Below are 22,340 nucleotides of genomic sequence, written 5' to 3' on the forward strand. Positions count from 1 at the left end.
GATTATGAATCAGAAAAAAACAGCGACGTTTACTTATGATATCTCAACTTATAGGCCTAAAAAATTTACGGAATTCGGTCCAAAACGAGTGAATGATTCAGATTATAACGCCCAATAAATTTAATCGCTGGGTCAACTTCTTGATACTTTTACATTATTTTCATTTCAACGGTCAAGAATTGTGTTTTGCCAATTGCTTGAAAAAACTTTTGTACTCATCAAAATAAAATGATCAATCACAATAGAAGAGAATACAGTTGTAATTTACTTATTTAAACAAATAAACAAAAATGATCAGATTTAATATAAGGTACGGTACAGTAGTAGCCCTTGAACTCATTTTTTACCCATAAATTTTCATTGCAGCTACAAAAATTCAATTTACAATTGTTCACAAATATTTGTGTACACACTGCGAATTAGTTCGAGACCGTGAAAACTAAAATGATTTTCAGATGTGAAATAGCTCAGTCCATTATAGTCTACGTCATAGAATCGCCATGTTTGGGTGGCATTTCTCCAGAAAAACGGTTTGTAATCGATAAGTTCACATTTTGAACACTGTTTCAACAACTTTCTGTAACGACTTCGAGCAAGTGTTGCGTCTTGGCCAATTATTTATCTCTGTGATTAACGTTTTTGAAATCAATTTACCAACAGGCTTGAAAAAACTCTCACATCAAATTCATCCATATCTGCACCGCTTCTTAGTTTTTCCACGATTTTAGCAATGTTCCCATCTATTATTGCCGGCAATGACGTCAGAATATAAATCTTTTTTTTGACATGTTTAACCATTTTGTTTAATTGATTTTTCATTGACTGAGATATAGGATCATAACCTAGAACTGTTGCATTTTGAGGAATCGGGTCTCCAATGTCAAACATTCTGAAAGTAACAAACTTATCCAAGAAATGCTGCATTACAAGTACCTTGACATTAAAAATAGGTAATCTGGTTTTTCTTTTTCAACCTGTTCCGCGTACCGATCTAGAGCGGGAACACAGTATTCAACATTATATCTATGAGAAACCAGTGGGTCACAACCTGGAAAGCGTCAATAGGATTACGACTTTTGTGGTAAACTTTTTTTTTCTCTAAACTACTCTTACAGCAAAATAATATAAATTCCAAAAAAATATGGTTCAAAATTCTAGGCTGTGCCTCACCTGCCTCCGAGAATTGTACGATACGTTTTGCCTGCACTTTACATTCATCGTAAAATATTCTAGCATGATTAGCTGCCCAACAATTTCCAATGAGAAGAAATTTAAATTTACCGTTTCTCTTATCGAGACCCTAAATTTGATTTTTATTTTTTACTATTTCAGGCCTAACTGTTACAGTGTGCTCACACCAACCAAGTGGTCCTGCACCATCCCCATAATCACATGATGGCGCATAAAAGTTTCGATAATCATAAATGGACCATTTCCGATGAAGGCTCTCTACTTTTTCTAGAAAATTGTGGTTGAGGTTTTTTCAATATCAACCATCATCTTACCATAGCTCATATACGTATTTTCATCCAAACCATCTAACCTAGAGCCAAATCCGGGAGCTGTGAGAATGTCTTCAACGCGGGGATATTCCAATAAAATAACGTTGGTCAAGAATAGAAAAATGCAAATTTTCGTTATCTGTCTGTCGGGTAGTCTCAAATATTTTCTGAAAATTAGTACCTTATAGAAGTTTTAGGTTTTTTTACAACTTACTTTTCAAAAAATTCAAAACTAATGACTGATAAAACAACAGATATCAGAAAAATTAATAGTAATTGAAAATTCATTGTTGATCCGGCACTCAATACTAACTTCCAGTATGCATAAATTGGCCAATGAATAAGGTATAAAGAGTATGATACATCACCGATATAAGTTAAAACTCGAACAGATAAGATTTCATCGTTTTGTGATATCATGATCAATAATCCCGTAACAATTGTGAACAAAGTTCTGTAAGTATATAATTGTTCGTAGTTTTAATGTTTCATAAAACGCTTAACCGTTTACCTAATAGTTCCCGCTGGTAATTTTATTGGATAAATGAGAACCACAATCATTAAAACTAGACAACAATTTTTCATAACTTTTTTCCAAATCATGGCATTCTTCGAACCTTCAATTTGATTATAATCATCAGACCATAATTTGGTTTCACTGACTATGTTGGCAATTATTCCTGAAATTCTTTGATTCATTAAAACTCAAAACAAATAAGTTACCTATTGCAAATTGCCAAACTCTAGCAAATACACTGTTAAATGCTTCAGTTTCTGTACAAAACAGTTTGGAATACATAAAAGAAAATAAGCCAAGTATAGTAAAACATAAAATATGGCACTTTTGAGGTAAAGTTCTGATAATTAACAGGTAGATCAAAGGTATGATAAGGTAGAATTGAACTTCCACTGATAATGACCATGTATGTGTGAAGATATCAGTTGCATAAGATAACTAAATATATTTCACTTTACTTTAAAGATGGAACAGCAAACAATTTTTTATTGATTCAAGATTACCCGAAAGTGTTCTAAATGTTTTGTAACTGTTCAAAAAATATTATTATAAATTTTAGAGATACTTCGGTACTTTTCTTTATCTACCCCGCATTTTTCTGGAACATTTACTTTGATAAAAACGTGAACTTTTTCTGTATTTTAGGCTTAGTAATGTTGTTTTTTAAGCCTAATAGTAAAAATGAAAATAGTATTAAAATGCACAATCACGCGAGAATTTAATTCAAACAATTCAATGGTTCGAATATTCTTTTAAAAATGCGTGGTAGAAATGGAAAAGTACCGATACTTCATTTTGGGTTTTGGGGAATTTTGAATATATTGAATCTGAGTAATACAAATGAAGTTGTTACTCCAATGGTATTAAAAATTGAGCTAATTTTCAACGGTTGTTCTTTTGTTCAAAATTGTTTCATTAAAACCTAAACATCACAAGCTCTTATTCATTTAATTTTTCATTCAATTTACCCGTGCAAAATAATCTTCTTCTAATGTCGCCATACGATTTGATATAAAAATTAAAGCCTTTTCTCCTGATCTCAGATTTGTCAGCAGGGCAGTATCTGGTATCATCCAGAATAAGAATATTGAAGAAGACATAATTACGAGTAGGTATAATGGAAGTATACGTTTAAGACGCCGATGATAAAATGCAACAATAAATTGGAAATTGGATTTATAGCTTGCAGAAATTGAAGATTTTCTTAGGAGCATACACATTAAAAATCCAGATAATACAAAGAATCTGTAACAGTAGAAATATTAATTTTCTGTTGTTGAAAACTTACTGATCAACTCCTAAGTATCCATTAGGAAATACATCTGGCAGGAAGTGAAATCCTAAAACGGATAGTATTGCCAAGCCTCGAACTCCTTGAGGATCCAGCCGTTTGTTCATATTAATGAATTCCCAGAATTATATCTTCTCGCTGAACTTTAAATACCCGATGTTTTTCTCATTTCTAGTGATCTTCCGGGAACACTTAAAAGCTTGTTCATGTGTCAACAAAAGTTAATCTTGCTAAAAAATCTACACTTGTGAACAACGCTGGCTTATTGGTCGTCCAGTCGTCCGGCTTTTAAAGACCGCACGGCTTCTTACCGCCAAAACAGACTAGGAAATCCAGTGGAAAATCAGAGACGTAGCAACATGAAATTGAAAGAAAAGTGTGCCGTGATGAGCAAGAAAGCACACATTCAAATGAATGTTGTAAGAAGAATGGTTAAAACTCGAACAGATAAGATTTCATCGTTTTGTGATATCATGATCAATAATCCCGTAACAATTGTGAACAAAGTTCTGTAAGTATATAATTGTTCGTAGTTTTAATGTTTCATAAAACGCTTAACCGTTTACCTAATAGTTCCCGCTGGTAATTTTATTGGATAAATGAGAACCACAATCATTAAAACTAGACAACCATTTTTCATAACTTTTTTCCAAATCATGGCATTCTTCGAACCTTCAATTTGATTATAATCATCAGACCATAATTTGGTTTCACTGACTATGTTGGCAATTATTCCTGAAATTCTTTGATTAATTAAAACTCAAAACAAATAAGTTACCTATTGAACTTATATCGGTGATGTATCATACTCTTTATACCTTATTCATTGGCCAATTTATGCATACTGGAAGTTAGTATTGAGTGCCGGATCAACAATGAATTTTCAATTACTATTAATTTTTCTGATATCTGTTGTTTTATCAGTCATTAGTTTTGAATTTTTTGAAAAGTAAGTTGTAAAAAAACCTAAAACTTCTATAAGGTACTCATTTTCAGAAAATATTTGAGACTACCCGACAGACAGATAACGAAAATTTGCATTTTTCTATTCTTGACCAACGTTATTTTATTGGCTTACAATCATTGAGCCCAACATTATAAACAGGGTTTTTAATGAATTGTCAAGTGAACAAGTTACTAAAAAAAAATCTTCTATCATTTTATCACATGGCACTTTTCACAGTAACTATGTTGTTTTACATGAAGGTGGCAAAATTAAAATTGAAACTAGCGCATTAAAAAAAACTAGTTACAGATTTGCTGAGTTACTTTCCTTCGAATTCCATAAAAATGCTGCAACGCCAGAAACAAGTTGGATCTGGAAATGTATTCATTCCTAGAACAAGTTACTCCATGAAAGTTTTGAAATGGTAACAATTATAAAAATGTCTCATTGTGAAAACCGAGCTTCATTGCTCACTTAAAATTACAGGTGGGTGCTTTGTGGTTTAACTGAAGAATGCATGAATCCTCCTGGAGCTCGACAAGAGTGCGTGTTTGGACCAGACGCTGATAAAGACTATGCTGAATGCTTCAGGTCAGTATGGATTTTTTGAACATCTTTCAAATACTCCAACAGACAATGTTCAGATATGACCAATCAATATTGAATCTTCTTCTGCTTAACGATTTTCAGACAACTGAACATTTCTTTTCGCAAAATTTGAAAAATTCTTCCATTCGATTACACTAGAAACGTTATCATTGATTGTTTTTGAATAACATGTTTGATATACTATAAAGATTAATAACATTATTTAATTAAATTAATAATGTTTTCAAAAGACGGTTTGGTGCCAAGTCCAGCCTCAAATCTCAAACTGTCCATAAAACTTGTTTCATACTTTCTGAAAAGAAATAGTAAAAAATTTGTTGCGTTTTACAGATTTTTTTTAAATTCTTAATATTGATATTTATTCATCAGGCAAAAAATTATAAAGATATTACATTTATAACATTATACATATGTCACATAAAATAAAGTGTTCAATAAATAAGTGAAACAAGAAAAACCCAGTAAGAGTTGTTCTCGAATGAATTGGTATTTTATCACAGAATTCGTCCCAGTAAAACTGCTCCATAGTGTATCATACAATTTTCGTTAATCAAGCTATATTCGTGACAAGTTGAGCAAAACGGGTTTGATTCAGTATTGAATATTCGAAATCCGTACCTGTAATTAGTGGTTTAAAAATCTGAAGTTAAAGTGAAGATATTAATAATATAGAGTCGAACTGATCAGTTCAACTTTTTAAGTCAAATTTTTCTGTAAATAATTTTAAGAAATTTATATACAGGGTGCGGCACAATTATGGTAACACGACCTGTTGTTAGAAATTCTTGTATATCTCGAATATCGTTTGTTCAAAAAATATTTGGGTAGTTTTTCTGAACACTAAAGTTGTTTCTCTATTTTATAAACTAAAATGAATGTCAATATACTGAATCATGAAGTTCTGGCAGGCCTTCAAACAACTGAATCAACTTTATCAAAACATCATTTTGGCGCCTCACACTTTTTGAGTTTCATTTGAATATACCGGCGTTCTTTAAGTATGTTGATCGCTAAAATTGTATTTTTCTAAAAGATTGAACATTTCTCTATCATTATTAACAACGCAAAAATGCATGTCCCATTGCGGATCAAACCGATCACAAAATCGCATTTTTGACAACCAACTTTATTCCTCTGACTTTACGAGCTTTATCACTAGGTATCCTACACCTATTTTAATTTTTTGGGAAAATTTATATTTGTCAGCAATTTCAAGCTTCGGTGGTTTCAAAAACTATACTTTACAGTTACAGTCACACCAAATATTTATGAAACAGCCAAATTAATGTTTTCTCGCCACTACTTGCGCACCAACGTCGGCCGTCTTCCCAGATTCGGGGAGGTCTGTGAAAGCGCAGAGAAAAATACATTTAAAGTTTAAACTGTTATCGTATTCAAAGATATCTGAAAATGCAAATTATCAAGGTAGACGTGTCTACCATTTTTATCGCGACCGTTACGCTTCTGGTTTTGTGTTACCATAACTGTAGTCCAAAGAAAACATCGAGAAAAATCAAACCTTGCCATGATCTGAAGCATATCCAAGTGTTTCAGGGGTGTGCCATGAACCTCTATGAAGATCTTTGAAAAAAAACTTATTGGTTATTAATACATAGTCTACTAAAGTAAATTTGTTACCTGGCACACAAAAAAATCTTTAATTAGTGGTTCCAAACCCGTAAGCTCGCCTTCTTCGATATCAATTTTTAGGAGTTCCACTTCATGCTTTCCTGCCTTTTCAAGCATATACGGAATTGTTAGCTCATCTGGAATCTTTCCAGTAAACAATTTCCCGTTTATTTTCCGATATGATTCTTGAGTTTGTTGGTTTTGAGGGTCCTGAAAAAATTTGGTGATAATGTAAAATTGGTGAGACAAAAATGTGTCCCTTTTATTAGAATTCAAAAAGTTCCAAAACTTTTAAATTTTGAAAATAATTTTTGATTTTTCAACAACTTCAGGACGTCGTAACTTAGCTCAACCGTCTCCGAAAATGTCCAATTTTTTGAGGGCTGTCATGTTTTGGGTTGAACTTCGCGTAAATATCGCGTAAATAATTGATGAAATACTGGAAAAGTATATATTTTTCCTTGTTCAAACAGTACCCAGTGCAGTTTTCTACAAAACATAGGTCACTTTTCAAAGTTCTTGGATATTCGAAATTTAGTCTTGCCGCTTCTAATAGTCTTGCAGTCTCTATTAGCATGCAAGACAGGGGTGTGCGGCAAATCTCAAAATTTGTCGAGCTCGGCAAATCCTGGCAAATCTAGTTTTCCAATATTTTCCGAGCACGGCAATTTCGGCAAATTTGCCGAGCTCGACAATTTTGGTAAATGGAGCACCAAAACTACTGAATTCTTAACACTCATCTGGTTTCTGAATAAGTTCCGTGTAGTGTCTGTTTAAACATCAAAATAATTTATTTCTTACTAAATGATTGGCGAAAAAATCAACAGTTTTGGGCAAAATTATACTGTCAAATTTTTGACGTGTGCGGCAAATTTCGAAATTTGCCGAGTTCGGCAAACAGCAAATTCGGCAAATTTGCCGCACACCACTGATGCAAGACTAATAGAGGAAATACAGTAAATCTGATATATTCAAAAAACATCATTTAGTGAACCGTTAGCATCTTAATATTACCTTGTCGGCTCCCAGTATCAAACAACGGCCATCAGTGACATTCTGAATATGCAGGTCAAAATTTATTTGATTTTTCAGACCAAGTGACACAATTCTGAAAGTACAAGTTTGAATGAAATCCACGAAGTAACTTACGTGCAATTCTTCTTGCCAGCCTTTTTGGGGTTGCAAACGTATTTTCCTCCATCTTTAAATCCTCCAATTTTTTCCTTCGTCAGGCACAGTGCCTCTATTTTTACTTTTTCGTAGAATTCCCCATTATCATTATTTTTTGAAGCTTTGTACAGTTCTCTTCTGTACTGTCCTTCGTCTCTTCGGTACTTGAAACGGAGTTCGTGGATTGCGTTGGCATTATAAATATTGAAAACTTCAGCCCCGCATTCATTTTGACCTGAAAGCAAACTGACTTGCAAAACCCTAAGTTTCTAAAAAATATTTCTTGAACTTTTTCGAAACATTTTCAAGACTTATCAACAAAAAAGAATTCCGCATTTTGGTGTTTTTTTTTTTGAAATGAAACTCACTATTCTTGGCAATTATGAAAAATGTGACAACGTTCAGGGAAAGTAAGATGAAAAGGAATTTTACGACCAGAAACTGGTGGATGTTGCAAGGCTCTGGGCTGCCCATCTGGACAATTCGATATTTTCTTAAATTAATCTCCGAGCGTTCAAAAAAGAATTAAATTACTGTTTGAAATAATGTCAGAGTCATACGACTTTTGGCAAAACCGTGCAAATTTTCTATAAGAGACATTTTTGTTGGACTCATCAAATTGACAGAAGAGTACATGTTTTAACGAAGTGCTTATAAATGAATTTCTTTGTGAATGTCCCCGCCCATGTTTTTTGTCATATCGGTAAACTTTTTTTTAGTAAACTTGACCTATTTCAATATACCTAAAATAAAATATTACTATTAATTGGATGTGTTCAAGATTTAAATGTCAGATAACTGAATATTTTCCAAGGTCAAAACTGAAGGATACGCTTGTTTCTCGTGATCGCTTGTTGATCGCACGCTTGTTTCTTGTGAAAAAATTAAATTAATGTTTGAAATAATGTCAGAGTCATACGGCTTCTGGCAAAACCGTGCAAATTTTCTATATAGAGACATTTTTGTTGGACTCATCAAATTGAGAGAAGAGTACATGAGATTTTATAGATCTTTTTTTTTCGCAAGATACAAGAAACAAGAAATCTTGCATAAAATATTGCAAGAAAAAGCACAAGAAATGTAAGAACATTCAAGAAATTTCAATAAATGGCAAGCCGTTTAATTTTTATCAAATGTTGTGATATAGTTTAAAGTAGGCGAGTAGACAATTCATTAAACCTACTAATCCACTCCTGGAACAAAATATCAAGAGAAGTGCAAGAAATATTTTAAATCTTCAGGTTTTTTCGACAAAAATTAGTAAAGTGTATGGAATTTTATAAAAATATGGAAATTTTGTATTGGATTTTGGACAAATAATGTTTAGGCAGCTGAAAAATGTTTATTATTGTTAAAAGATTGGACATGAAAAACTGATAAATCTTAAATATTTTGAAATTGCAATATTTTCATAATTTTCGATGAAATTTTGTTCCAGGAGTGGATTAGTAGGTTTAATGAATTGTCTACTCGCCTACTTTAAACTATATCACAACATTTGATAAAAATTAAACGGCTTGCCATTTATTGAAATTTCTTGAATGTTCTTACATTTCTTGTGCTTTTTCTTGCAATATTTTATGCAATACTAATAGGGAGTGCAAGGCTATTAGGGAGTGCAATACTAATTTTCTGAACATTTTTTCTGACTTTGAGCTTACTGGGTTTTTTCGAAAAAAGCTCGAATCTTATGTGAAAATTTAGAAAATTTGATTTTAGTTGTAGCATATAAGTTCAAAAACTTCAATCTCGTAAAAATTTTGTGAAAAACTGTTGCAAAATAGGCAAAAAATGCTGTTGAAATCCTGAAATCAGCGATACGGGTTCGCAATAAAAAAAAGTAAGCGCAAGATTATTAGGGAGTGCAATACTAATTTTCAGAAGGTCTCCGAGGGGCAATACTAATAGGGAGGCCATATTAATAGAAGATATACGGTATTATCCATACTTCATTTGAAAAAAAGATAATTATTGTATTTCAAAACATAGTGTTACAGGTGGATCTTGTGCAGCTCAACCGAAAATTGCATGAATGCCTCCTAGAGCTCGACAAAAGTGCGATTTTGGACCAGATATAAAGAAAGATTATGCTGACTGCTTCAGGTAGTCGTTATTAAACAAATTTTTAAACTCAAACTAATAGTAATTTTTCCTATGCTCCCAATCAGATACGCTCAATCCGTATTAAATCTTCTTCCACTCAACGATTTTCAAACTGCTAAGCATTTTTTTTCTCTCAGAGTCTCTCAGAGTCAGGCAAATTCATCCACTGAAATTTGTCTTGGAATCTCAAGTATTGCAATCGATGCATAAAATGAATACAATAAAACAGTTTCTTTTAGCTGGTTAGCCAAATGGGATTTGGGCGCATCCTCTGGTAGATTAAGTTTGGATTTCATTAAAATCTCCAACTGCATAAAACTCATTAATTCAATATAAACTAAAATAAAATAAATAAATAAATTAATTTTTTTTGAACATTTATTATTTTGATCATCACGGGTTCGACTCTGCAGCAATGATGGAAAATACTCAAAAAGTTAACAATTATTGGAAATCTGGCAATTTTGCAAAATAATTTGAAACGGGGCTAGTTTATACAATTTTATCAAAATCTTAAAAATTAACGTATTTTTTCTTTAAATTGATTCTTGTACATGAAGTTTAAAAAATCATTTCAGTTAAAATTAAACGATATCTTTTAAAAATAAAAACGTTTGTGAAGGTATGAAGAAAAAATACTGGACAAGAAACTAACAAAAAAGAAAATCACAAATTTGAGACTAGAACATTTTTCATTTTAAAGCTGTAAATCACAAAACCGTGATAACTACAATGGTCTATAAAATGAATTCTCCAAATTAGAAGAAAAGAATTTATCACTGTCTTGAAAATCATTGAGCAAGAGTATATTAAGAATCGATTGATCATATCTGAAAATCTTCACTTTGCTTGATTCAAAACTTCTAACTACCTGAAACAATTAGCAGAGTTATTGAAATTGTCAGACGTATATTCACAAAGTGTAGTAGATCCTGGTGGGCTCATACAGTCATCTGTAAGAGCACACAGTACCCACCTGTAATAGAAATTTCATTAAAAAATGTAAATCTAAACCAAGACCCCGATCTGAACTCACCATTTGAAAATTTTCATAGTGTAGCTTGTTCTTGGAACGAATATATTATTTGCACCAGCTTGCCTCTGGCGTTTCAATAATTCCATTGAATTTGTCGGGAAGTAGCCCAGAACGTCTGCAAAAATTATTGAAAGCATTAAATAATTGCATAATGTCTGTCAATAAATTTAATATCTCCCGATTAATAAGTGGAAACGTTTGAAACGGAAAATTTAGGACTAGATTCAAGACTAGAGTTTGGGTAGTTATACCATTGCTTCTTCTCGAACAATGGCCGAGATGAATTTTGACATAATAAGAATCTGTACCAATTATTGTTTTTCACATCAACATTAACACAATTTGATAAAATATCAAAACAGCTAAAGTTAATTTTCTGAATAAATCAAAAAAAAAAGTTCAAGACACGGGTTAAGATTTAATTTGGAATTTTTAGATTGGTATCTATTTGATTGATAAAAAGACTCTATCGATCTATAGCTATCAAAAACCAGGCAACTTACCTGTATTTAAAACGGCAAAATTGCTGTGAAAAGCTAAAACGCTTGAAACTATAGAAGAATAGTTGCTATTCAATCTATTGGTTGAAATATCGTCGTACATATTTCTAATAATATTTGGCTTGATTGTAACCAAATGTGAATCAATCCACCATACAACTGGATTCTCTCTTAATAGTTCTGCCAATATCAATGGTTTGAAGTTATAATGCATCCACGTATTGACAAATGAAGGATAACCAGACGTGTTAAATTGACGAAACTCCAAGTTGTCTGGCAACGAATTTATATAATATTCACTCAAGCCTAGACCGTAAAGTATGTATGTATGATTTGGATAATATTTCCGTATTGAATGAAAAGAGTCCATGCTGAAGTTGAAATGATCGTCCGATGTGGCTGAAGCAAATATTAAGTCATTCTCATTTTGTATCAAGTTCGATAAACTGAACACTTCTTTTGTTTCGCCGAGAAGATCTGAAATTCAAAATTTCAGGGTTATGAGAAATAGAGTTAGACATTTCCGGTCCCATGAAAAATTTCAAAACTGATCGACCAAGTTATATATGTCAACGCCCGACATTTTCTTGGCTCTACCTTCACGAAATTTAAAATTGCAGCGAATAATTCCAAATCTACGAACCAGTGCTGTGCGGCTTTCGGCTCTCGGCGCGAGCCGTGAGCCGGCATTTTGGAGCGTTTTCGGCTTTTGGCGAGAGCCGAGAGCCGAGAGCCGACTTTTTCAACAGCCGCACAGCACTGCTACGAACAACCTATTAAAAAATTTTGAAAATAAGAAGCGTTTATGAAGTTTATGAAACAGAGAATTTCAGCGACTTTTAAAATGTAGTAGTTTTTTTTAGTTCTCAACCATTTTTTTGCTGCTTCGATTTCATGTTTTCTTCGCAAGCAACATTGGTTGATACTAAAGATAGCTGTTTATATTTTTTGAAGAATTTTTCCCAGGAATTGTCAGAAGCGGGAATGAGTGGCCCATGGTAAAGGACAAAGTTGGGCAAATTGTAGTTTTGCAATTTTTTTCCGGGAAAATACATATCATGAAAAGCAAGTAAAATCTATGAAAATATCTAAAGAAAGCCGGATTTTTTTTCAAAAATGCACAGTTGGTTTAAGTGTTTTTTTCTTATTAAAAAACCTTTAGAAACTTTCGGCTAATTTTTAAAATTTGCCAAAATCAATTTGCCGAACGGCAATTGCTTCCCAATCCTGGTTAAAAAGTACATAATTTGTAACACGTTTATATGTTTAATATAGGGACAGTAAACTATTTTCTCTCAAAAATGTGTTCTTCTATAATTTGACTTACTCAAATTTTCCAAAGTGTCCAACAAACTGCAATCGAATTTTTTTCCGATAATACTGGTGTTTTGTGGATCCGTATAACAAAAGTCATATGAAATGCTACTTCGGTTCGATTTGCACATACATGAATCATTAGATTTGATGTATCTAATCTGATGTTAAATTAGTGGTAAGGAAACAAAATTATTTCGAGTCAACCTGTCTTATGTTCCAACTTCTCTTGAAGAACATTACGCAAAGCCATATTGCAAGCAAAATAAAGAAAGCTTCGAAACTTCGAACACGCATAGAATAGTTATAGAGACAAAAATTACTGAAAGATTTTTGGCTTTTAGCTTGTTCTTATATAAAGAACAAGCACGCTATTTGATTGGGTTCTTAATTTTATCGAAAAGAAGCATCTTCTTCGGGAACGCTTTTTTCAGTAGTTCCGTTTTCGAGAGAAGAGATAGGAAACACCTTTTCAGTTCAGGAACAGGCGTTTGGCAACTTTTTGATGTGTGCCTTTAATTTTTTTTTTCAACTTTATAGTGGAGTAGCATTTTTTTATGGTAGCTCAAACAGAATTTCCATTGCACTTTCATAAAATATATTTTTATAAGCGTTTTCAGGAGATTGAATTTGAAGAGGTGAATTTGTTGGTGCACTGGCACGCAGTCTTATCGAATTTGACTAATAAATGTGTTTTATTCAAATAACCAGCATTTTTTTTGAATGTATGACAAGCCGCGAATTGAATAAATATTTTACAGAATGATATATGGAGATTAAGAAAAAGTAAAATTTAAAACAAAATTAATTGAAATCCATATTTTGAACAGACTTCGGTAGACTTCGACTTAGACTTAGACATAGGCGTATGCTAAGGCTTGTGCTTAGACTCAGATCTATGCTTATGCTCAGACTTAGGCCTAGGCTTAGGCTTAGGCTTATGCCTAGGCTCAGGCATGACCTCAGGAATAGAGGAAAATGTAAAATGCAAGCTTAAACACTGCGAAAACATATTGATTGTCAACAGCGTCTATTTACTTTAACAGATAACAATTAAATTAACTCATTCCATTGTTGGTGTGAAAAACTCATGAAAGACCATATTACGTTGAATGTGTTGAGTTATTAACATTAACATGCTTTTTGGTAGCACTGGCTCAAAATTAAAATTTATATGCACCGAACAAATTTAAGAGAAAACTATTGCGTGCCAAAAAAAACTTCTGTTTCGAGTTCTCTACTTATGATGTTTGAATTAGAGATGGTCGATAAAACAGAGTTTTCAATGTTTTTAAATTCCTGGGTATTTTTAACGTATAGATCCAAAATAAAACTCCGAATAGTTACAATAATTTCACCTGAATTCTCGAATTTCGCCCACTTTTCCGTGTTGCAAATTGTTGAAATTGACTTTTCTGAGTTTATCGAGTTATATTTTATTGCATATTTTGGTAATTTATCTCATATTATTTCATTAATTGAGATACATTGTAAAGCTTATAGGTAAAAAATTTCCATGATTTTTGGTTACCTATCGGCCGAAACATTATTTTAATCTACGTAATAATATTAGATAAACAGTCAAAATATAAAATATAGGATGTTATGTGATTCAATTAAAAGTCGCGTTCAACCAGCTGTGACAAGGAAAATTTAGCGAAATTCGAGATTTTAGCGAAAATTAGCGCAGTTTCTTCAAAAATTTTGAACCGCCATAAAAAATTTTGCTGAACAAATGTTTATCAACATCTACAAATTTAATTCAGTCTCTGCGTTTTCTTTTTTTTACTGTTTCAGTCGTGTAATAACAACTGAGAAGTCTCTTCAATATTCTTTGATTGCATTCCAAAATTATTTTAAAGATTTTAAAAACCTACCATTTCAACTAATGCTTAACCAACTTTACAGAGAACAAGAGTAATTTTGATTTTGGGCTGATAACACATGCAGTTTTATTTTCCGTGCTAAATGTACATTGATTGGCTTTACAAGATCAACAGTATTACTGTGCCGCATTGAAAAAAAAACAACTTAATTCAACCATTACCTGTGAAAACTCTCAAGTTGAGCAATTTTTATTAGTACCAACAAATTCCCACTTTCCGTTTTTTTGCTGTTTCAGCCTAGTAATAACAGTTCGATGTGCTAATTTCGTCGATGCAGCAGTCCAAATAGGTTTATTTCTTTATCCCCTATGATTAGTGACGATATTTTTTTCCTGGTTTTTGTTTATTATACTCTTATTTGTTGGTAAAATACAAAAAGGTCTTCAAGTTTTTTCTTCGCTTAACCCGTTTCAGATTCCTTATTTACCAAGTGACTTCACTACTTATTAATTGAGCACGTTCTTGGTAATATTTATTTCGAAAAAAACACTGACGTTTTCTAATGTCAATATTACAATTTAAAGTTTATTTAGTCTGAATCTGAAACGTTTCAATTGCATTTTTAAGTTCATTCTGAACAATACCTAAAGGATCCGCCAAGATAGCCGGTCTTCAACATCCAGTCATAAAAGAGAAATTAAGCTTAATTTATGTCCAAATAACATGATCTCGAACATAATTTTCAGTTTGAACAGTTGCGATGTCAAAGAAATAAATTAATAATTTAGACAATTGTGTCTGGGAATAATGATATACATATATCTAATTTAGATCTTATATTATACACATTAAACTAACCATATTTGAAAATAAACTCAATTTCGTGTCGACAGTACTGTTAATTAGAGTATGTGGTAATTAATTTTATCAATGAAAAAACTCCGACCTGGCCATTAAACAAAAACTAAACCGACTAAACCAGTAACTCTAAAAATTATTTCCGGGTTTATGGTAATACTGTAAAAGTATTGTATAATTTCATGTCGGTAGTTGTAGTTATGTATAGGATGTTTGGGGTCATGGAGAAACCGAAAAAATTAATTAAAGGCGGAAAGGGAAATTTTACGGATCTCTAAAGGAGAAAGTTAAACGATTTTTCTGAAGGTTGATCATTGTCTTCAGTTTTCTTACTCCGATTTTATTTAATTTTTGAAGTGGTTAGCTGTAGAAACCATTTATTAAATTCCTTGTTTTGTACAATATTTTTGGAAAAAAGATTTATAAAAAATTAATAAAAAGTTCGGGAAAGTGTGACGATACCATCAAAGTATGAAGAACGGGTTAGCCAGATACATATCTTCAAGTCAATCAAGCATTCCCTCAGATGAAGATAAAAGTGAGGGTGAACCGATGCGGCTTTTCATTTTAGTTTTTAACCTGAAATGGGTAAGCGGCTTATTTTTATTTTTGCTTTTCTTGTGGTATTAGCGTTCCTTGGATGTTTCATTTTACATGGTGGCCTTGGTAAATTAAAAATTACTACTCCAAAATATTTTATTAAATTTCAGATTTTTCAAAATCTAGTAGTTATTCTTCAAATCAACAATGTACAATTGAAACTTGGAATTGGGTTCATACAGAATCCATATCATCTTCCTACGTGAAAACCTTCTCTAAATGGCTGTGGAAGAAGCTTGAATTGACAGCTGAGGTAGGTCTTTTAGCTTTTCCTCTAGAAAACAAAAACTGTTTCAAAATTTCAAGAATATCCACAACAACACTGAAGTCTCAATTCTGGCCGCATACGTCTACCCTGAAACCATTGCAATATCTCTTATCACTCAACACATGTTGAATCAGAAGATGTATTGTAGATACTACGATTGTGAACGGAATGAGATTCCAGGAAGTGCTTGGCGGGGTGTAGTATTTCCAGAATCTGTTATAGAGTGTCCCAGAAGAATTGGAGCAGTTTATGTGTCTGTTTCAAGAGAGATGGAAGAAGTAGCTCCAACTCCAGTTAGACTCAAATTTAGAGCATATAAAGGTAAGAGTATAAGACGGAGAAAAGTTAGAAAACAGTTTGAATAGAACCCGGACCCCAAATTTTGAATATAATTTTGCATTTTTTTTGAATTTCCACTAGCGCATTTCCTGCAATTGAGCGGCTTTAAAATGTTTTTTTTTGTGGTTTAAATTTGAGGGTTTGTGAGATTTTCAGCCGGAAAGTCTTTGTACGAAAAAGTTGCAAAAGGAACTTCCCAATTAATCAAACATATTGTGAACCGTTTTAAAATAACATCATGAAACAGTAAAATTTTTCTCCAGAGCCAGTTCATCAACTATCAGTATGCATGGCCCCCACTTACGGAAATGGATCTCATTGGCTTCCAATTGTTGATTTTGTAGAACATAACAAGCTAGAGGCATTGCTGAAATTTTACAATTTCCCAAATTTTTTTTTTATCAGGGTGCCACGTTCTTTTTCTTTTATGCCGGTCAAATTCGAAAGTATGACGAGAAAATTTTGAATGAATATGTTAGGTATGTGGAGATAACTCAGAGAACAGCAAATTGTAGTGTTGTTTTCAGAACTGGTGATATGGAATTAGTGAAACTGCAGGATAAATATCAACGTGTGTTCATTTCATGGCAGTTTTTGGAGGTTCAGGTAGGGAGACTTCACAAGATAAAATAATAGATTTTAATAACAGGACTGTCACCTTCGAAGCAAATATTTTTCAAAATGGACAGCCGTAATAGATTTGGATGAGAGAATGACAACATTTGGACAGAGAATGATTGATCTTCTACGATCAATTCAAGATCCTTCTATCGGAGTTCTTGATGTACCACATGTGCATGTGATTCAAAATGATGATTTTCCCGCGAAGTTTGAAAATCGAACACAACTGGAGAAAGAACTGATATTCAAAAAATACAATAAAACAACGAGCAATCAGATTACAGGTTCTAAGTTCATCATAAGACCAGATAAGGTATATTTTCAAGGGTCAAACTTTTTTGTTCACGAAGGAAAAAAATATATTCAAACCAGTGGTTGGCAAGACCATTTCGCATGTATGCGTCTCCTCCCTTTAAAGTCATAGAAGTAAAAAAATATAGTTGTGGTGAAAAACTGTGGTGAAGTTTTTATTTTGGTATTTACTACATGCGTGAAACAGTTGAATTTTTTAACAAAAAAAAACTAATTTCTGTAAGTGAAATAGCCAAAAAGACATTGGTTGTCTAGTAACAAGATAAATATTAGCAAATCACTGTTTGTTATTGTAAAAATATTTTATTTTCTGAAAATTGTGTCTTATGCGAACAAAAAATATAAAAGTAGGTTCTTAGAATTAAAATTATTGAAACATGATATTAACACTCAAGAAACATCATTTTCAAAAACGGCCTATATTTCTAAAGTATGTCAAACAGTGGAAATTATTTAAGTTAAATTTTAACAAAGTTAAATGAACGAAATATGAAAAGTAGTCAGTTTAAATTTGAATATTCGAATTTTCACCCAGTTTTTCTGGAAAAAATTGTGCTAAAACAACTTTTTTCAAAACAAAAATTTTGCTAACAGTTTATACGTGTCATCTTCAATGTATAACATTTGCTTCGGAATTCATGTGGATCTTTAACTTGTTTTCAGATTGGTGTAATGTTAATCCACGAGATAGTTGGTATGTGGCCAGGAATCAAATTGCAAAAGTTGGATAAAGCTCAAGCAGTTCTCAGGTTAGTTTCCTATTCAGAATACTGGTTTTAACCAAGTTGAAATTATTCAGACACTACCGCAGCACCAAAAACCGGATGTATCAACCGAATTGGAACGAAATTCCAGATAAATTTGGCGTAATGCCAATTTTCAAAAGCGTGCCACTTCCAGAACAATTTTCCAAAGATTTGGAAGAAGCAGTTGTCCAAAGAGTTCTGCGAGTGTATGATTCAGTTCCCGTGAATTGTTCCAGCATACCAAAACAATTAGCTAATTCTCTAAAATATCCAGATCCGTGTAAAGAACCATGGGTTGCGTTTTGACAATATTGATCTCATTTACTAAAAAAGCTTTAATGAAAATTTGAAATAATGAAGAAATTAAATAAAAGTGTTGAAACAGAAACAGATTTTTTTGATAAAATTGAAACTCGGTTGAGGAAAAAATATATCATCCTCGTTGACCAGAATTGTCAGAAAAATAAGCAAAACGGCTAAATTATGAATTTTGAATAAATGTTGTGGGTTCCGGAAAAGGATGAAACCTAAAACTACTGAAAGTTTTAAAATTATGCGCTTCAAAAAGTACTTCGAAGTCGTTCTCTTTTTTCCTCTTTTACACTACACTTTTTGTAAAAAATGCTATCAAATGCTTTGATATTATTTCCTTTTTTTACATCTTTAACATTTCAATGAAACATGAATTTTTTTTTTGAAAACTTGATCTTCAAACTCAATTTCCATAACAATAATCATGTTTTGTTGCTATTTTTTCTTTATACAAAACGCTCAAAAACTGCCAAATTCAGAAAACAACTAGAGCCTAATGTTCATTTTATCTTTTCTTATTTTCTGCCGTTTCAACATTGTGATAACTGTTCCACCGGTAAGTATCATTGATGGCTTGTATGATACACAATTTTCTATTAGGCTTGTTCTGCTGGAGTCAGATGTCCACCGGGAGGGCTGTGGGGTGAATGGGTGACAACTGGAAGTGACAAGTGTAGTATGGATTGTGGTGGATGTGGAAAGCTGTTTCAAATACGGACATGTTTGAGCTCGGAGCTGGGGAATTGTGCATGCTCGTGAGTTACAATCAAGGCTGGATACTTTTTTTTCTAAAAAAAATATATAAATTGCTTATAATGTTTCTATAAACTATTAAACATTGTATTAACTGATATACTGGTTGTATGATCGATTTTTCCTTTTTTCCCAAATTCAAAATTTCCAGAGGCGCTCCGTCCCGTTACATCCCATGTAACCTATCGGCTTGCAAGTACCCCGCTCAAAAAACCTGCTGTCCACCGTATGTTCCAATGGTTTTGAATAGCACTTTTATGTGTGGACCATTACCAAAATCTATGAGAGAAGAAACGACAAATTGTTGTCCTGCTGGAGGACTTTGGTCGGATTATACAGGATATCAGAGGATCAATGGACAATGGACTAGGACTAGAAAATGTTTGTCTGATAAGGCGGGATGTCCGTGTAGCGGCGATGTTACTGATGCTTCAGCTCGTTAGATTTTAAATTATTTATGCTCGATGAGTTTTCGAGATTGATCGTTTCAATATGAAAACCCATTTGAAAATATCTTGAAACAGTCAATTTTTCAAAAATGTTCTGATGGAATTAATATGAGTACAATATGAGAATATGAATATGAGTACGCATAGTTATCAACTTTTAAAATTTTATAGTTTGATGGTATAATTTTGAAAAATAGTGATATCGAGTTTGGATTGAACATTATCATTAAAGTTGATTATATAGACGAAATAAAAAAAGGATTTGTAATGCTTGGTATACGAGATTGATCGAGATTGATCGGTTCAACATGAAATTACATTTGAAAAAATTTTGAAGCAGTGAATTTTTAAATAATAGGTTGACAACTTCTAACATTACAAAGTTTAATGATTTTAGATCTTTAATTCCGAAAAAGAAACAAATTGAACATTATTATTAAATTGAGATGATATAAACAAAATGAAAATGTATCAAGTTGGAATTATTTTAGTTCACGGTTATTTTTTTTCTGTTTCAATTGGAAGTTATATTCATGCACTGCTATTTTTCTGTAGTAATATTTCAGCTCACCCAGTTTGCTAACAACTTTTGAAACTCCCAACTTAAAATTCCAGAATGCCCATGCTCTCAGCCATCAGACGCTACAAGTATCTGTACATCAGTTCCAAGTGCTCAACCATCCCGATTCCAAGCGTTAACTATTGATCATGCTACATGTACGGCAAAGTTTGATATGGTTGGAATTAATTCGGGCGGTATTCGGTACTGTCAGAGACTTGGTGAGTAGAAAGTGTATCTGGAAGGAGTTTTGTGAAACATTTTTAATAGCAACGAGGAACTAAACATAACTGTGTTGAAGTTATAAAAAACAAACATTGAAACAGTGATCATTTTATTATTAAAGGTTAAGTTTTTTTAAAATTTTGTTAAAAAATTTAAAAACTTCAAAAAATGCTAGTTTAGAAAAAAGAAGGCAATTTGCCAACCACAAAAATTAATTTTTCAGACACCTACTATCGTCCTTATGTATTCGTAGCACTTCTTCTCATGAAAGAAGTTTCTGGTGAATGTACAATCGATTATGTATTTGATTGTATGAATCAAGAACGACCGGATTCCCATATGGATGCAACTTTTTCATGTGATACTGCTACGGGAAATTGGATTTATGATTTCACTGGAAAACAAATAACTTCTTATGTTCAAGGTGTTTATACTGGTTGAATTCTCTGGGAATAAATTGCCACTAATTTTGAATGTTTTAAGGGGTTTGAAAAAAAATTCTTTTTTTGAAAATTTTTACTGTTTCATGATAACTGTATTATGGAAAAAAATTCAGCAAATAGTTCTGCAGCTATAATGCCACGATAATAAAAGTAAATCTAGCTCATGATAAGTAATATTTTGATATCACATAAATCGGCTGTGGCAAAACATATAATAATTTAATTCTATAATAATCATAGTTTTAAAATTTAATTTCAATTTCTAACGTTCCCTATTTATCACTATTAATTATAATATTATTATAATTAATATTATTATAATTGATTATAATAATTATAGTAATATATAATAATCACTATTAGGGGTGGCAATGGGTCGCAACGGGTCGACCCGCTCCAACTTTAAACATTAATTGTAGCGACCCCGATGAACAAACCATCGACCCCGAATGTAAAATTTAGTTAGGGGGCAACACTTATTTGATCTTCAATCTCAAAATGATGACCCTATTGTTGGCGGAGCTGCTGTAAAATAGGCGGGTCAACCCGTTGCGACCCGTTGCCACCCCTAATCACTATGTATGTAATATGTCATTCAAAAAATTATGACACAATAAAAACCCACTGTTTTCAGATACCAATACAGCAGCTGTAAAAATTTAAAAATGCTCAAGATTTCACTTAGTGGTACTAAGTTAGTACGAAATCAAATATGCTTTGTGTGTGTTTTCTAAGTTCCAAACAGTCAAAAAATTCAAACTTTCCACTTAAATTCAATCACTTTGAATCGCTAAAAACTTTTGCTGTTTCATCAAAGTTGTATTTTAATAATAATTTTCGTAATCGTTTTTGCGTACGGAAAACAAAATTTAACCGTTTTTACTTGTTCATATAGCGACTGTAAAAATAAAATTTAAAAAAGCTCTTTTTTTTAGTAGAAATTTTTAAAATGGCAAGAAAAATAATTTATATGGTATTTCGCTGATATTTTACACTATTAAATTTATAAAATTTTCAAAACTGGAGATACTACACCTTTAGTCAAACTAGAAAGTTTAATTCTATACTTTTATAATGTCTTCATATATTCTTTTAAGTTAACAACACTACTTACGAAATTCAGTTAAAATTAAAATTCACTGTTTTTACATATCCACGAAAAAGCAACGAAAAATTTTAAGAAGTATTAAATTGATCCAATCCAAGTTTGAAATTATTCTGCAGAAAACCAAATCCAGAAATCTCGGAACAGACTATCTAACCAACATTAAATCACTATAAACTTGTAAAACCTGTTTCCAAAGTTACTTTCCGTTAAATTTATTCACGTATCGAACACATAGTGCGATACTGAAATTCAATAATAATAAATAAATTCACTGTTTCATAATGCACATATATTTTCACTGTTG

At 32.2% G+C, this 22,340-nt stretch overlaps 4 protein-coding genes, 46 non-coding genes and 3 pseudogenes across 53 annotated transcripts; 29 read left to right on the forward strand and 24 right to left on the reverse strand.

Annotated features, from left to right (window-relative positions):
- The first annotated feature begins 193 nt into the window (after positions 1-193).
- 21ur-8960 lies at positions 194-214 on the forward strand. The gene has a single exon (NR_058460.1).
- Positions 215-420: 206 nt separating this feature from the next.
- oac-38 (Acyl_transf_3 domain-containing protein) lies at positions 421-3,451 on the reverse strand. The gene is made up of 11 exons (NM_001307022.2): positions 3,308-3,451; positions 2,988-3,264; positions 2,226-2,457; positions 2,014-2,182; positions 1,717-1,956; positions 1,506-1,669; positions 1,346-1,458; positions 1,171-1,300; positions 934-1,048; positions 679-889; positions 421-624 (listed from the first exon to the last, which is right to left on the reverse strand). Exons 1-11 carry the CDS (start codon positions 3,415-3,417, stop codon positions 619-621), a joined length of 1,767 nt encoding a protein of 588 aa, NP_001293951.1. The 5' UTR covers positions 3,418-3,451; the 3' UTR covers positions 421-618.
- On the forward strand, positions 608-628 carry 21ur-12227. The gene has a single exon (NR_058461.1).
- On the forward strand, positions 1,154-1,174 carry 21ur-4396. The gene has a single exon (NR_058462.1).
- A 464-nt stretch (positions 3,452-3,915) lies between the features above and the next one.
- H12I19.9 lies at positions 3,916-4,392 on the forward strand (annotated as a pseudogene). The gene is made up of 2 exons: positions 3,916-4,259; positions 4,307-4,392. Coding segments are annotated over exons 1-2 (430 nt in total).
- On the forward strand, positions 4,384-5,002 carry H12I19.8 (annotated as a pseudogene). Its single transcript has one exon. A coding segment is annotated over exon 1 (619 nt).
- A 213-nt stretch (positions 5,003-5,215) lies between these two features.
- R05A10.8 (Methyltransferase FkbM domain-containing protein) lies at positions 5,216-8,276 on the reverse strand. Its single transcript, NM_070313.4, has 6 exons — positions 8,033-8,276; positions 7,644-7,899; positions 7,509-7,602; positions 6,504-6,704; positions 6,385-6,446; positions 5,216-5,483 (listed from the first exon to the last, which is right to left on the reverse strand). Exons 1-6 carry the CDS (start codon positions 8,136-8,138, stop codon positions 5,360-5,362), a joined length of 843 nt encoding a protein of 280 aa, NP_502714.3. The 5' UTR covers positions 8,139-8,276; the 3' UTR covers positions 5,216-5,359.
- 21ur-9972 lies at positions 5,232-5,252 on the forward strand. Its single transcript, NR_058463.1, has one exon.
- 21ur-1426 lies at positions 6,876-6,896 on the reverse strand. The gene has a single exon (NR_058464.1).
- Positions 6,877-6,897, reverse strand: 21ur-8980. Its single transcript, NR_058465.1, has one exon.
- A 1,528-nt stretch (positions 8,277-9,804) lies between the features above and the next one.
- 21ur-1886 lies at positions 9,805-9,825 on the forward strand. Its single transcript, NR_058466.1, has one exon.
- Positions 9,826-9,929: 104 nt separating this feature from the next.
- On the reverse strand, positions 9,930-9,950 carry 21ur-4184. The gene has a single exon (NR_058467.1).
- Positions 9,951-10,309: 359 nt separating this feature from the next.
- 21ur-14848 lies at positions 10,310-10,330 on the forward strand. Its single transcript, NR_058468.1, has one exon.
- 21ur-14301 lies at positions 10,313-10,333 on the forward strand. The gene has a single exon (NR_058469.1).
- A 110-nt stretch (positions 10,334-10,443) lies between these two features.
- R05A10.7 (Alpha-1,6-mannosyl-glycoprotein 6-beta-N-acetylglucosaminyltransferase) lies at positions 10,444-12,962 on the reverse strand. Its single transcript, NM_070314.4, has 6 exons — positions 12,825-12,962; positions 12,631-12,778; positions 11,307-11,780; positions 10,804-10,918; positions 10,639-10,743; positions 10,444-10,597 (listed from the first exon to the last, which is right to left on the reverse strand). Exons 1-6 carry the CDS (start codon positions 12,912-12,914, stop codon positions 10,495-10,497), a joined length of 1,035 nt encoding a protein of 344 aa, NP_502715.3. The 5' UTR covers positions 12,915-12,962; the 3' UTR covers positions 10,444-10,494.
- 21ur-4408 lies at positions 11,097-11,117 on the reverse strand. The gene has a single exon (NR_058470.1).
- On the reverse strand, positions 12,059-12,079 carry 21ur-3173. Its single transcript, NR_058471.1, has one exon.
- On the forward strand, positions 12,230-12,250 carry 21ur-2940. Its single transcript, NR_058472.1, has one exon.
- Positions 12,963-13,337: 375 nt separating the features above from the next.
- Positions 13,338-13,358, reverse strand: 21ur-4197. Its single transcript, NR_058473.1, has one exon.
- On the reverse strand, positions 13,339-13,359 carry 21ur-1249. The gene has a single exon (NR_058474.1).
- A 527-nt stretch (positions 13,360-13,886) lies between these two features.
- On the forward strand, positions 13,887-13,907 carry 21ur-6938. Its single transcript, NR_058475.1, has one exon.
- A 631-nt stretch (positions 13,908-14,538) lies between these two features.
- On the forward strand, positions 14,539-14,559 carry 21ur-5632. Its single transcript, NR_058476.1, has one exon.
- Positions 14,540-14,560, forward strand: 21ur-10881. The gene has a single exon (NR_058477.1).
- A 215-nt stretch (positions 14,561-14,775) lies between these two features.
- On the forward strand, positions 14,776-14,796 carry 21ur-10103. Its single transcript, NR_058478.1, has one exon.
- A 157-nt stretch (positions 14,797-14,953) lies between these two features.
- On the forward strand, positions 14,954-14,974 carry 21ur-2849. The gene has a single exon (NR_058479.1).
- Positions 14,975-14,984: 10 nt separating this feature from the next.
- 21ur-8484 lies at positions 14,985-15,005 on the reverse strand. The gene has a single exon (NR_058480.1).
- Positions 15,006-15,403: 398 nt separating this feature from the next.
- 21ur-5362 lies at positions 15,404-15,424 on the reverse strand. The gene has a single exon (NR_058481.1).
- Positions 15,425-15,865: 441 nt separating this feature from the next.
- Positions 15,866-18,559, forward strand: gtnt-37 (Glycosyltransferase family 92 protein). The gene is made up of 9 exons (NM_070315.5): positions 15,866-15,967; positions 16,012-16,154; positions 16,208-16,490; positions 16,772-16,869; positions 16,914-16,987; positions 17,036-17,114; positions 17,158-17,442; positions 18,105-18,190; positions 18,241-18,559. Exons 1-9 carry the CDS (start codon positions 15,886-15,888, stop codon positions 18,491-18,493), a joined length of 1,383 nt encoding a protein of 460 aa, NP_502716.2. The 5' UTR covers positions 15,866-15,885; the 3' UTR covers positions 18,494-18,559.
- On the forward strand, positions 16,236-16,256 carry 21ur-7747. The gene has a single exon (NR_058482.1).
- 21ur-2833 lies at positions 16,688-16,708 on the reverse strand. Its single transcript, NR_058483.1, has one exon.
- On the reverse strand, positions 16,997-17,017 carry 21ur-5323. The gene has a single exon (NR_058484.1).
- 21ur-11305 lies at positions 17,562-17,582 on the reverse strand. Its single transcript, NR_058485.1, has one exon.
- Positions 17,753-17,773, reverse strand: 21ur-3909. Its single transcript, NR_058486.1, has one exon.
- 21ur-5709 lies at positions 17,818-17,838 on the reverse strand. Its single transcript, NR_058487.1, has one exon.
- Positions 17,819-17,839, reverse strand: 21ur-13986. Its single transcript, NR_058488.1, has one exon.
- Positions 18,505-18,525, reverse strand: 21ur-7007. Its single transcript, NR_058489.1, has one exon.
- A 436-nt stretch (positions 18,560-18,995) lies between the features above and the next one.
- Positions 18,996-20,928, forward strand: R05A10.5 (annotated as a pseudogene). Its single transcript has 5 exons — positions 18,996-19,055; positions 19,100-19,254; positions 19,404-19,633; positions 20,317-20,481; positions 20,709-20,928. Coding segments are annotated over exons 1-5 (830 nt in total).
- 21ur-3014 lies at positions 19,070-19,090 on the forward strand. Its single transcript, NR_058490.1, has one exon.
- On the forward strand, positions 19,360-19,380 carry 21ur-6994. Its single transcript, NR_058491.1, has one exon.
- 21ur-7069 lies at positions 19,710-19,730 on the reverse strand. Its single transcript, NR_058492.1, has one exon.
- 21ur-6014 lies at positions 19,975-19,995 on the reverse strand. Its single transcript, NR_058493.1, has one exon.
- Positions 20,104-20,124, reverse strand: 21ur-7246. Its single transcript, NR_058494.1, has one exon.
- On the forward strand, positions 20,257-20,277 carry 21ur-2022. Its single transcript, NR_058495.1, has one exon.
- Positions 20,462-20,482, forward strand: 21ur-5373. Its single transcript, NR_058496.1, has one exon.
- Positions 20,520-20,540, reverse strand: 21ur-6788. The gene has a single exon (NR_058497.1).
- Positions 20,792-20,812, reverse strand: 21ur-487. Its single transcript, NR_058498.1, has one exon.
- A 121-nt stretch (positions 20,929-21,049) lies between the features above and the next one.
- 21ur-479 lies at positions 21,050-21,070 on the forward strand. The gene has a single exon (NR_058499.1).
- Positions 21,071-21,597: 527 nt separating this feature from the next.
- 21ur-1082 lies at positions 21,598-21,618 on the forward strand. Its single transcript, NR_058500.1, has one exon.
- Positions 21,619-21,774: 156 nt separating this feature from the next.
- On the forward strand, positions 21,775-21,795 carry 21ur-12614. The gene has a single exon (NR_058501.1).
- 21ur-11842 lies at positions 21,776-21,796 on the forward strand. Its single transcript, NR_058502.1, has one exon.
- Positions 21,797-22,038: 242 nt separating this feature from the next.
- Positions 22,039-22,059, forward strand: 21ur-14573. Its single transcript, NR_058503.1, has one exon.
- Positions 22,060-22,112: 53 nt separating this feature from the next.
- Positions 22,113-22,133, forward strand: 21ur-12420. The gene has a single exon (NR_058504.1).
- Positions 22,116-22,136, forward strand: 21ur-7399. The gene has a single exon (NR_058505.1).
- Positions 22,137-22,340: the final 204 nt, after the last annotated feature.

This window comes from Caenorhabditis elegans, chromosome IV (genome assembly GCF_000002985.6).
Source record: "Caenorhabditis elegans chromosome IV".
NCBI classification, from domain to species: Eukaryota; Metazoa; Nematoda; class Chromadorea; order Rhabditida; family Rhabditidae; genus Caenorhabditis; species Caenorhabditis elegans.